Here is a 12,915-nt window from a genome sequence, read left to right on the forward strand (position 1 = left end):
CGGGCAGCTTCAAGGCGAGGTGGGGACCTTCCAAAACAGGCTGGACAAGCCCTGGGTGGTTGTGGTCAGGATTCCCTTCTGGGGTTAAACGAGATGGCCACTGAAGTCCCTCTCGGCTCTGAAAGTCTACGGTTCTTTGGCTTAATTTTCTACCGGCCAAGGGAACAATCTGGGATATTAGGGTGTTTTCTTTATTGCAGCAGCCCATCTTCACTCCAAAATGTTGCCTCGGTCTTATTACTCCAAAGCACTCCTCCCCACACAGTCGGTGTTCCGGCTTTTGTAGACCAACAAGTCACTTTTGTGAATAGAGATCAAACCACTTCGGGGGACACACAAATACACCAGCTTTTCCACCAAGCCATGGAAGCTCCATAAAAAGTTAATATTTTGCTTGTAGAGCAATAATACTATTTGCCTTTATTACAAATCAACAGGATTCATTTGAGAAATGATTCTCTGAAATGAAAAGACTAAAATAATCCCAACATTAAAAGCAAAGCAAAGGCATTTAATGGTCTCACATCTTTATTAACACATTTGTTTTACAATCCTGGCTCCGTAATAGCACTGGTACTTTTAAATCACAGATTTGCTCTTAGTGAAAGCGTACTACTACTTAAACAAGATTTACCTGGTAGATAACCTCGATGACTGAACACCCACACAAATGCACACTGATTTACAGTCACAGCAGAGAGACCAGAGGACGGACAGCTCCCAAACAAGGATATTTACTGGCTTCTCCCCTCCAGGTTTTCAGCCGAAATTGTAAATGCTACAGCAGCACAAGCAGAGTCTTAATAAAAAGACGTGGCTGAGGCAGGAAACAAACATCGTTCCCATGTAATAATTGACTTTATCTGGCTTGATTGGTTGCAGTTAATATTAATAACATCGGTCTTAAAAAATGTGGGGAGAAAGCCGATATTTCCGTCACCTCTCATAAGAAGGCTTCGTGTTAAGCTGAAGGAGTGGCCATTATGAAATCATACTGCTAAGGAGTTTCTTAACTCACAATTCTGCCGCTATAATTGCACCCGTTACAGTGAGTAATTGCTATTCAGACTGAACAAGAAACACCTGGATGGATCCTTTGGTTGCATTAACATGTGGAGGGGAAGGCGAGGAGACATCAGGGGTTAATTGTCCAGTCTCGTCCATCAGCGAGACGAGTCTAAATCTCAGATGGCGTGTAGCGGCCTCGGGCTCCAGGATCACAGATGGGCAAAACCAAACCCCCAGGCCGCTCACAGTAAACGGGTCCCAGATCTATTGGACTGTGGGGGATTCATTTGGAAAACACACACACAGATCATCCACCAGCCACTCCGCAATATTAGCCAGGACTGCCAGACGTTCATCAGCAACAAAGATTCTTTCAATCGGTCGCTTTCCGAAATATACACATCTTTAAAAATGTATATTTTCAAATGCTCTTTTGTGAAAGAACGTTAAAAAAAATCCCTAAAATATTTACAAAAATAGAGCAGTTTCTGTGTTGTAGGTCTCTCTTATTTTTTTTTTCTTTATTTTCAAAGAAGCGTTCTGAGTGACTACAAAGGCTCTGATGCAAAATGTCCTCAGAGCAAGACAAACTCTTCTGTGCTAAATCTTTTCAATCTTTTCTTTTCATCTTCTGAGAAAAGGTCATCCTCATTGGTTGGGGTGCATGTGAAATCATAGTCTCTGGCGTGACCCTTGACAAAAGTAAATAAAGGGTATTTCTCTCGGGAGGAGGCTTTCAGTACCTGCGGAAAGGACAAAGAACACACCCTTAACTGACAAGGAAGAATGAAATCGGGCCTCGTGGCGGCTTTGCCCTCGCTACCCTTTGCAGCCACAGGAAAAAGCTGCCCCTCCACTGTCCCTACTCACCAATACCTCTGGACAGGAGCAGCAGCCAGCCAAAATCTGCACCCTGCCAGGGGAGACACATCCCCCAAACCAGAACCCTTCCCTACAGCCACTTGGCCAGTGGCCCTCCGGCCAAAAATAGAGAGAGAGCCCCTTGTTTTTCTCTTCACCTGGGGATTCTTTCTCAAATTATTGCTCCTGGTTAAGTCGTCCAGGGCCAGATAGAACAAGGCACGAGACCATCGTGTGTCGGTCCTTCAGATTCGGTTTCCTTCACAGGTCACTGTTTCTGTACCTGAGAATATTTCTCCTGCAATGCCTGTCATAAACCAGGAGATTATAACTGATATAATGAGTGTGTGCAAACAGTTGGCTGAAGTCATCCTAAACAAACGGTTCTACTGAGGCCTGTGCCATTTGGACAACAGATCTGTACTTCCTGGAACTGTTTTAAAGTGTTCACAACTCAAGTAGCCTACGACAATAGCTTGCCCGCCTTGGAAATAGTCATTAACTGATTCAGCAGCATCTTCCAAGTTAAACCAAATTCCATTAGAAAAATCAATCAACTTTCATGAGCATATGAGGCAAGATTTGAATTAAGACTAACCGCTGAAGCCCAATTAACAACAGAAATCATGCTCTCTACTGAAAGAAGGCTGAACAGGAAAAAAAGAATATTGAAAACCAACTGGCTGTGATCACCTCAATTGTGATTTGTTTAAAAAAAAAAAAAAAAAAAAGGCCCACTTCAGTAGATGAAATTCAATTTCCTAAAATGTTAACATGCCACGCATAAGATCTTCAATAATGTTTTAAAAACTGTGTTTATTACTCCCTTTAAAATTTAATTAAACACGCACATAGTGCAACATATATACATCATCTAAAATTCAAAAAATAACTTTGATGGGATCAATGAAATAGAAATGTGGGTAGTAAGAGCTATTTAGACAATCATCAAGTGTTATAAAATCAAACAAAATAAAAATAAAAATGCTTTTCTATTTTACACTTTGATCTATTATAATTACATCTTATTTGTAAAAAAAAAAAAAAAAAGAAAAGAAAAAAGAGGAGAAAAGGAAAATAATTGAAGAGAAAGATCATTAATATGCAGGAGTTTGAAAAAAATAAAAAACGGGGGACAGAGGATGAAAAGTACTCATATCTAATTAAGGATTCTTCCTCTTCTGGCCACCAACTCCAAGGCTATGCCTAGGATTCTGCCTCAAGTTATTGCCATTTTATGAACATTTCATGGCACTGATAAAAATCCAGAAACGGGGGAAAGCCAGCAACCATCGCTGCTTATGGGACTTCTTTCAAGTTCAGGAAAAGTCTTTGGCTCATAAGTATGATTTCTGAGCCCAATAAACTTGAAGACGCAAGTTTAAGGCCTGGGTCGCTGGGCAAAGTGTTTAGAAAAGGCTTTTTTTAACTAGTGGTGCTTGACAATGAAATCTCCTGCCCTACCGACCAAAAGAAGCGGGAGGGGAATGAGCAGGACGGAGCGGTACGGGGAGGGGCAGTCGCAGAGTCAGAAAGGCTGCTCTCAAGTCTCTGATGCACACCAAGTCAACATGAGCCTCTTAAAACTGCAAATAATTCTCTTAGTAAAGTAGAGCTAAGGGAGAGGTGTGGACAGAATTGCCCATGGAGAGCTCCCCATGCCTAAAAAATAACAGGTCTCACCCACTCTGCAACGTTCTTTGACAAAAACAAACAGATCTAAGTTGAAAATGATGTTCATAAAATCAATGGATCAGCACGTGGTGCCTACTATGCGTCACGGATGTAAGAGCGCGTACTCTCCTTTGGACACAGGTTTGTGCCTTCCTCTGGTCCAGAAATAGGAAAAAACCCGAGAAATTACCACACTGCTCTCGTGTAGGATCACAGATTCAGAGCCGGGAGAGAGCGAGCAGAAGGATCATCCCGAATCTGACAGAGGAGGAAAAGGTGGACGAGAAATGGGAAATGAATTCTTTCCAGCGTCAGATTCCTTTAGTCATGAGCAATTACTCCAGGGGAGCCCAAATTCTTACCCAAGGCCATTCCTTAATTTTTTGGGGGGGTTTGAGACTAGTTTAACAAGTTAAATAAAACTCTAATTATAAACCAGACCCTGGACTAGTATCACAAATATAAATATAAGCAGAAATCAGTCCCTGCCCTCAGGAAGCTTACGTTCTAATTTGGGAAGACAACCCATAAAAGAAAAAGCAGCAGAAGGCATCCTCTTGGGAGTGTGGAAAAGGGAATCCAGGTCCTGGGGGAAGGCCGGAGAGCCATGAAGACATGACAGGCCTGGGGATGTCCCTAAAAGGGCAGTTCTAGGAGGGACCTGAGGCAGGGTGATCTTCCAGGATGGGGAGCCAGCACCCAGCCCAGGCCGAGCTTCAGGGGCTCCCACATGAACACCTAGCTTGGGTGCCAGGACCCTGAGGCCCCAGAACCATGCCCGTCTCCGTCACCCCCGCCAGGCGCCACCAGCTGTTGGGTTTGGCTGGGCTCTGATGAAAAGCTACTCAGGTTCAACTATGGGAGACAATGAAGAGACACAGGCCTTCTCAGATCCCCCTGCAATAACTGTGTCATTAACACATGGCAAGGCATTCGAGTCGAAAGGCTGGCAGGGCCCCGACTCTGCTCCCAGCCACCGAAGCTCTTCTCTCTCCGAGGTTCCCCGCCCATGGTCTTTCCTGCTGCACATCCCTGACTCTCCCCTTCCCAAGCCATCGCCCTCACGCCTCTGTCTCCTGTTTCCATACAAGGCTCACATGGGGGGCCACCTCCTTCAGGAGGATCTTCCTGCTTTCCTCAGGTGGTAGCACCCCCCAGAAAATCAGGTTGTTTTGTACACAGCCCGTAGGTATCCCAAACACCTGTGTTCCTGGCACACAGGAGGTAGTTAATAAATGCTCGTTAACTTGTTCATTAAACGGCAGCACACAATTCCATAAGGTCTGCAGACTCTCAGCTGAACCTCACAGCAGCCCTATAGGGGAGGTGTTTCTATCACCCTACTTTAGCATAAGGGACTTGCCCAGGGCCTCACAGCAAACAAGGATGGAGGCCGGCTTGTCTGGGCACTTTTGCCTCCAAGAGAGTCCCACCCCTGGGTCTTCTGGGCCAGCCTGGGCCCTCTTGTCTGCAGACTCTCCCTTAGTCCTTCCAGAATATCCCAGGATACCCGAGCAGTGGTTGGGCCAGGACAAAGGCCCCCTCCATCCTCTCCCACTCTCATCCTGGACCCCACGCTTCTAAGATCTCCCTGGCTTTTCTGGCCCCTGTCAGCACAGCACCTTCATTTCTTTCAAATGAAATGCTGTCCCCAAGAGCCTGCCATGCTCCCAGCCATAACTCTCCCCAGGGCAGCCCCAACCTGATTAAAATGTCATTGGGAAATGTTAAAATTAGGGCACGACGTGGCCCACGGCGACCCCATACAGATTAGCGTTCGCCCCTTCTGTGTCTGTTGGCCACCCTGCTCCACCCATGTCTCTGTCCATCAGAAGATCACAGGGTATATCCTTAATCTCCACAATACGAACCTGGACCAGTATGCTCCCCTGAATGCAGAGATCTGCTCCCCAAAAGGAGTCTTGCTTCTGGAAATCGAATAGCATTTCCCTTTTGGCCACCATCAGAATTTCCAATAAGCTTTTATTCATTTTGGATTGATCTTCAATTGTAGAGGATTCAAGTGCTCTTAGCTTTATGCTCCTCCATCTCCAAGGAACTTGGACACAGGCATTACAGGAAATCTTCTCTGTCCCAGGATTCATGGGTTTTGTTGTAAATTTTAACTTTCCTCTGTGCGCTTTCTTAAAGTAAAGGAGGCAGCGTGCTGCAGGAGCAAAGCAGGAAGCCCTGGCTTCAGGGTCCACCTCTTCCACTTACTCTCTAGGTAACTTGGGTTCAAGGGCCTCCCTTTCCTCAGCTGCTTAACAAAACCTGCCCTGACAGAATCTAGAATGATGTAGGCAGATATGATGGCCCCATAAAGCCTACAGAATAAGAACGGCACGTAAGGAGCAGAAGGACAGATTTCCGAGCCAGAGAAAGACCACAAACAAACAAAGAGGAGCCCCTGGCTACCGAATCGGCCGCCCCAGCCCCTGCCTATATAAGAGGGCTTGGGCGGCTGAGACGTGGTGAGCCAGGAAAGCTGGGATCATCACACTGAGGAGATCCTGGGCCCATGAAGCCAGGACCCACCCCCAGGTTATTCTCACCCTCTGCCCCTCCACTCCACCAAAATGTGTCACGTGCTTCTGTCAACATCACCCCAAACATCCAGCCATTCTGGAGAGCAATCTGGCTACAAAACTCTGCATGCCCTTTGACCCACCAGTGCCATTACTGGGTCTGTAACCCATGAAAATCATAAAGGAAGGAAAAATGTTTGAAGCAGCTTTTTGTGGTGGCAAAGAATTGAAAAAAGAGTGGCTGCCCATCAACGGGGAGTGGCTGAACAAGTTGTGGTGTATGAAGGTAATGGAACATTATTGTTCTATAAAAAATGGTGGACAAGTTGGTTTTAGAAAGGCCTGGGAAGATTTTCATGAACTGATTCTGGGCAAAGTGAGCAGAACCAGGAATAAAGTACACACAGGAATAGCAAGACTGGGCAATGATCAACTAGGAAAGATTTGATTCTTCTCAGTGGTTCAGATTCAAAGCACTCCCCACAGACTCTGGACAGAAAGAAAATCCATCAAGGAAAAGAACTGAGGAGATTGAATGTAAATCAACACATGCTTGTGTTCCCTGCTTTTTTGAGTGTTTACTTTTTTCTTCTCTCTCATGGTTTTTCCCTTTTGTTCTGATTTTTCTCCTCCAACATAATTCATAAAGCAATGTGTATTTTTAAAAAGTTAACATACCAAAAATATCACCCCAAACATATCTGCAAGTAGTACTCAATGATTCAGGCTTGCTCTTCAAACTTCCCTCCGTGATCAATGAATGAAACCTCAGCAGGTAAATTTTCTCCTCCAGTATGACTTACAACAACAATGCAGCCTGCATGTAGCAGAGGAAATGTTCCAGTGCAGCCCTGGGGCTGTTTGCTAACCAAGACCCCTGGCAAAAGGACCCAAGTGGAGCTGACTTTGTGGAGGCCTCTCTAGGCCTGTAGCCATGTTTTTGGTAAAGGTCTTTTCTGAACTAAGGCCACAGATGGAAGAATAGCTTTGGGATGACTCCAAAGTATCCATGGGAAAATGTCTTTATTCTCATTATCATTCCTATAAAGAGGCTAGCACCATGATCCTACAAGAAACTTCTCTGACTCAGGCTATTCACACTAATTGAGAACGAATGACCTCCCTTCTCTGCTTATCCACGGGCAGCTCCACGTGGCCACTTCAGGGCCTCTCTGAGTTAGAACCACTGGCCCAAGGACCCCTGCAGTCACTCGTCTTCTCAAGGCCTCTGGATTTGGAAAGCCTTTCCTTTCCCACGACCCTGGGAGTCACAAAAACCAGCATGAATCTTCTAGTTTTAACCATTTTAACATGATGCACCAAACCTGTGGACGTCCTATTTGAAAAGCACGTATAAGTGGAGTCATTGCGGGCCACTGGGGGGTCCCTGTTTATAAGGTTTAGTGGAGGGAGCTCTGGACTTGCACACAGGGAGATGTGGGACACTGACCAGCCCACTGTGTGACAGGGACAATAACAACACCCACATCACAATGTTGTCCTGATCAAACCTATACATATAAACTTTGTGGGAACCCCAAAACACTGCTTACAAGTCAACTGTTATAATTACGATTTTCAGTGAAACAGTCGGGGCTCATGGAACACCTCTGAACCTCCACTTTGCCATCTGCAACAGGACAAGAGTTGACAAGATGACTTCTGAAGTCCCTTCCTTTCTAAATCTATGAAAAATATCAGGGAGACTCAGAGCAGTTCAATGATCAGTCCATTCACAGAAAGGAAATCACTGACTCCAACCTAGATCTGAATAAATATAATGGATACATCCTGCTGAAGCACACTGGGATTTCATGATTTCATAGGTGTTTTTCAGACTGAATTTCAATAATAGAAACAGGATTTAATATTTTCCCTTCTTTGTATCTAGCCCTTTATTCCTAAAACTATCTTCATTTTATATATATACATATATATATATATATATACATATATATATATATGTATATATATATGTATATGTATGTATATATATATGTATATGTATATATACATATATATCTTCAGAATATATATAAAACATATATTATATATAATAATATATAAATTAAAATATATTATATATCGTATATCTTCATAGAGATATTTAAGATTCCCCTTCTTTGTATCTAACCTTTTATTCCTAAAAATATCTTCATTATATATATATATATATATATATATATATATATCTTCATAATATATAAAACATATATTATATATAATAATATATAATTATAATATATTATATATCTGTATATCTTCATAATATATTTAATATTTCCCCTTCTTTGTATCTAGTCCTTTATTCCTAAAACTATCTTCATAATATATATAATATATATTATTACATATTATACATAATATATAATACAAAATTATAACATATATTATATATTTCTTCATAATATATTTGATATTTTCCTTTCTTTGTATCTAGCCCTTTATTCCTAAAACTATCTTCACGATATATAGTTTCAATTTTATACTTGGATGCTGTTTTTTCTTAAATTTGTAACAGTGGATTTATTATCAAAATGAAACTTTTCATCATTACATGTTCTTTACAACGTATCTTTGAAGATAAGGTTGGCCAGGAAAATCTACAGACTTATAGGTAAGAAATCAAGATCTCAGAAGTAAAATCTCTCCCTCAAAAGTCACACAGCTAATGATAGTAAGAAACGCCCCAGTTTTGTTCAGCACCCATCATCCCCGGACCAATGTGCTTTCCACGATTCCAGGCTAGCACACACCAGAACTGTATCCAGCGTGTCACGGTTCAAACCAGACATAGGTCACTTCAAAGCCACGTTATTACTTTCCACTTACCCTTTGACCCCTTGAAATGTGGCTTTTGAAATGTGACATCATTCTCCTGATATTATTCTAGCCATCAACTCTTAAATCACTAAAATCAATAAACTTTTCAGTCCTTACTCCCAAGATCACAGAATTTTAGAGTTGGACAAGGCCTCATATTTCATCTGGTTGATGGGCTCCTTTTTCAGAATTTCCTCACAATTTTGGGTAAAGCTGAGCAAGGGCGCTCCCAAAGCGCCAGAACAATGCCTTCAGGTGAGCAGGGCCTTCAGGGTGGATGCCTTCAGGATCTCTTGGACGATTCCTAAGAAAGGGGGTTTGTGATACAGGAGAACTCTGGACAGAAAGGGCTGTGTGAAGTCTAGCCCCAGGAGCCACTTAAAGCCCATGTGAAGATCTCCAGGAAGATGGACCATGTCTGAGCCAGCTGAGTTACCACAAAAGAAGAGAAAAGTCTGGGGAATGAGGGAATTGAATGGACGAGTGCCCGTATCGAGGGGTTTCCTGTGGAAGGGGGAGGAGCAACCTGGTCCGGGGCTGCTCCGAAGGTATTGCTCCAGGACCAGTAGAAACCAACTTGGCCTCCATGGACAGAACTCTGGTCAGTCACCTCCTTTCCAATGGCACAGACCAGTCAATTTAGGGCAGAGGGAGTTCAAAATCCCTCTAAGCCTCCAGATGGAGGCCGAGGGACCCTCTGTTCAGAATGCTCTTGGTTCCTCTACTGCTTAAGAGACCATACTACGTAACTGAGTTCCCTTTCTCTATGGCTGCAAAACTAAATTTGATGACTCCGGAAACATAAGTCCCATGCAACAGTTTTTAAACTCTGCTCCATCCTGTCATCAGGTGATTAATCTTGAGCTTTCATTTTCTAGGTTTGATTATCTAGTCTCCAATTCAAGAACAAATTAGTAAATAACCATTTTGCATCCTAAGAGGTGAATGCTAATCTGAGAACCAGCGAAATAAGGTTCACAGTAAACAGGCAAGTTGTCATCAGCTAGCCAACGTCATTTAAAATTAAGTCTTTACATGGGTATTTACGTGACCATTAACCTTAAGGAGTTTGTTGGGGGATAAAGGACAAAGGACAAAAAGGGAGAACTAATTACAGGAAAAGCCATCTCTGGGCCTGGGCTACCCAAGGAAAACCAAGTCACGATGAGCTCTCAGCAACAAAATGCCGGTGAACAAAGAGCAGAGATCTGATGAGAGGGAAGGCAGCCATGGAAGAGCTTGGAACAAGTGACCTCACATGGGCAGTCATGGCGGGCAGAGGGCAGGAGGCCAAGATGAAGGGATGTGGGGGGAGAAGCATCCTCTCCACCCCAAAACCACCTTGGGCCTTGCTTCTCTGCATCTGTGTCCATCCCCTCACACAGAGTAGGTACTTAATAATCCATGTTGGTGGGATTGAAATGCACCAGGCTAGAGGAATTGGACAATGAATCCCCAGGCAAGGTCAAAGAGGAGGAGCGCCCCCCCCAAGCCCTGAAGGCAAACAGAGCCAGGCAGTCCCAGACTGACCTTTTAATCACTTCCCTTTCTAAGTCAGAATACACAATATGCTGGCAGACAGACTGACATACAAAAGCTTCCTCCAGAGGACAGGCCAGCTCCTCAAAGCTGGTTTTCTTTTAACAGAGCTGGTCAGAACCTCTCCTCCTGTGTAACTTCTGACCCAGGGCATGATGGACGTTAACAACAATCTGCGGGAGAGTCTGTAACAGCATCCAGTGACCTTGAGGTTTGCTGAGCTTCACTTCTTCCCAGTGACACCTTGTTGAGTGTTGTGAAGATAGGATCTTCCTGATGGTCACAGGCCATCCCCCAATATTAGTCTCATTTTCTTACATCAACTGATGCTGAGTGAAACGAGCAGAACTAGGAGATCATTATACACTTCAACAACGATACTGTACGAGGATGTATTCTGATGGAAGTGGATATCTTCAACATAGAGAAGAGCTAATCCAATTCCAATTGATTAATGATGGACAGAATCAGCTACATCCAGAAAAGGAACACTGGGAAATGAGTGGAAACTGTGAACATTTTTGGTTTTTTTTGGTTTTTCTTCCCAGATAATTTTTACCTTCCGAATCCAATTCTTCCTTTGCAACAACAACAACAACAAAATTCAGTTCTGCACATATATATTGTACCTAGGATATACTATAAGATGTTTAATATGTATGGGAATGCCTGCCATCTAGGGGAGGGGGTGGAGGGAAGGAGGGGGAAAACTCGGAACAGAAGGAAGTACAAGGGATAATGTTGTAAAAAATTACCTATGCATATGTACTGTCAAAAAAAAGTTATAATTATAAAAATTAATTTTAAAAAAAAAATATATATATATATATGTCTCATTTTGCTAACAACTGGAAGTCAAACTCGTTGGTTACTACTCCCAATCCCCTTCCCCTTCCCCTTCCTCTTATGAGACTCAGGATGGCTGACCCCAGTCTTGTGTCTTCTCTCCCATTAGCAAGCACACATACCCATTCTTTCACAATCCAAAAGGGGAATTGGTCTGGGCTCATGGTTTGGGCTGGCTAAGTCATGGCTGCCTAAGTCTTCTAATTATATTCTCTTTATCTTGAGGTTCAGCTCTATATGAACCACTTTTATTTCTCTGTATTTTATAGTACCCAGATCTTTCTGCTTAACAGAGAAAACAGAAGTAAGCAGGGGTAATTCTGTCTTCTCAACTATCTGCTACCATGGCCCCGAACATCCAGAGCAGAGGCACAATCCACCGAGGGAATGGCCTCTCTCTGCAGGTGGCGGGTCTCCACCACGGAGGCCTATGTGAACCAAGCTGATGACCAACTGTTAGGATTACTAGGTGAGAACTCAGGTTGTCTGGACAGTGACAAGGTGAGAATTCAGGTTGTCTGGACAATTATAAGGTGAGAACTCAGGTTGACTTGACAGTTCTCTGGCTCAGACCTGTAAAGGGAGTTTACACCTTAGGAATCCTAGAAGGAGCAAGCTCATTGGTTGAAGTGGTTCTTCCCAGAAGCCCTTGCATTATCCCATGCCCATTCTCTGGGAAGAGATCTGCTGTGTCTACTCAAATCTCTCAGACAGATTCTTTTTCCTGTAGAGAACCGTTGTCTCCAGGCAGTTGCCGTTAACTCTTGTCCAGAGAAGTGACTTCCCTTCCTGCAGAGAGCCCCGTCAGGCCTGATGTAATGCAGAGACTTCTTCTCTTCCTGGAGTGCTGTCCTCCAGCCCTTGTCCTTCCCCAGTCCAGACTGCTTTCCAAGCTCAATGTTGCCTCTTTCTATCCTCCCAGAGAATGGGTGTGGGATAATGCAAGGGCTTCTGGGAAGAACCACTTCAACCAATGAGCTTGCTCCTCTTAAGAATCTGAGCCAGTCAACCTGAGTTCTCACCTTGTAATTGTCCAGACAACCTGAATTCTCATCTTGTCACTGTCCAGACAACCTGAGTTCTCACCTAGTAATTCTAACAACCAACCATTCAGCAAAGACTTCTGTGGAAAGGTCTCCCTTGAAAGGAGTCCAGCCAAGATAATCTCTGAAGTACTTTCAATTCTGAGGTTCTCTGTCTCTATGAACTTAGATGAACTCTATGAAATTTCTATTTCTAATAGTCAAGTTATTCCTTGGCAATGGAGTTTTAATATCATGATCAAAAGCCACTCATTAGAATTTAACAATTTTATTCCTTAATAGAAGTTAGCTAATTCTGATTGCTCTTTCACTCTCAAAGAGGACAAAAAGAATAGCACGGTGTTAAGAGTCCAGTGAGGGTGTTCGGCCGTGGCTGATCAGACCAAACAAGCTCAGAAGGCTCTGCCACAGGTTGGCCACAAATTCTTCTATGGGAACATTTGGGGCGGATTCTCAGAATTTATGCATCTTATGTTTCTTCTGAGAAGTTGGCTGATTCTAGAGAAATAATAACTACCTTCAACAGATGTCTTAATTTGTTTTCGGCCTTTCTCCAAATTTCCCGACTGCAAAGCATTAGCCCAAATGAATTA

The 12,915-nt window shown here is 43.3% G+C and overlaps 1 protein-coding gene across 4 annotated transcripts in view; it reads right to left on the minus strand.

The window, feature by feature from the left end:
* Positions 1-510: 510 nt before the first annotated feature.
* Positions 511-12,915, minus strand: part of ATG4C (autophagy related 4C cysteine peptidase) — a 66,951-nt gene continuing 54,546 nt past the window's right edge. For 3 of the 4 annotated variants that reach the window (XM_074265758.1, XM_074265757.1, XM_074265756.1), the window contains exon 12: positions 511-1,751. In XM_074265758.1, the coding sequence (XP_074121859.1) occupies positions 1,584-1,751 (168 nt within the window). In that variant the 3' untranslated portion in view covers positions 511-1,583. Of the gene's footprint in view, positions 1,752-10,412; positions 10,763-12,915 lie in introns of those variants that run through there. The other variant, XM_074265759.1, reaches the window with a different exon arrangement.

Source organism: Sminthopsis crassicaudata, chromosome 4, assembly GCF_048593235.1.
Source record: "Sminthopsis crassicaudata isolate SCR6 chromosome 4, ASM4859323v1, whole genome shotgun sequence".
Classification (NCBI taxonomy): domain Eukaryota; kingdom Metazoa; phylum Chordata; class Mammalia; order Dasyuromorphia; family Dasyuridae; genus Sminthopsis; species Sminthopsis crassicaudata.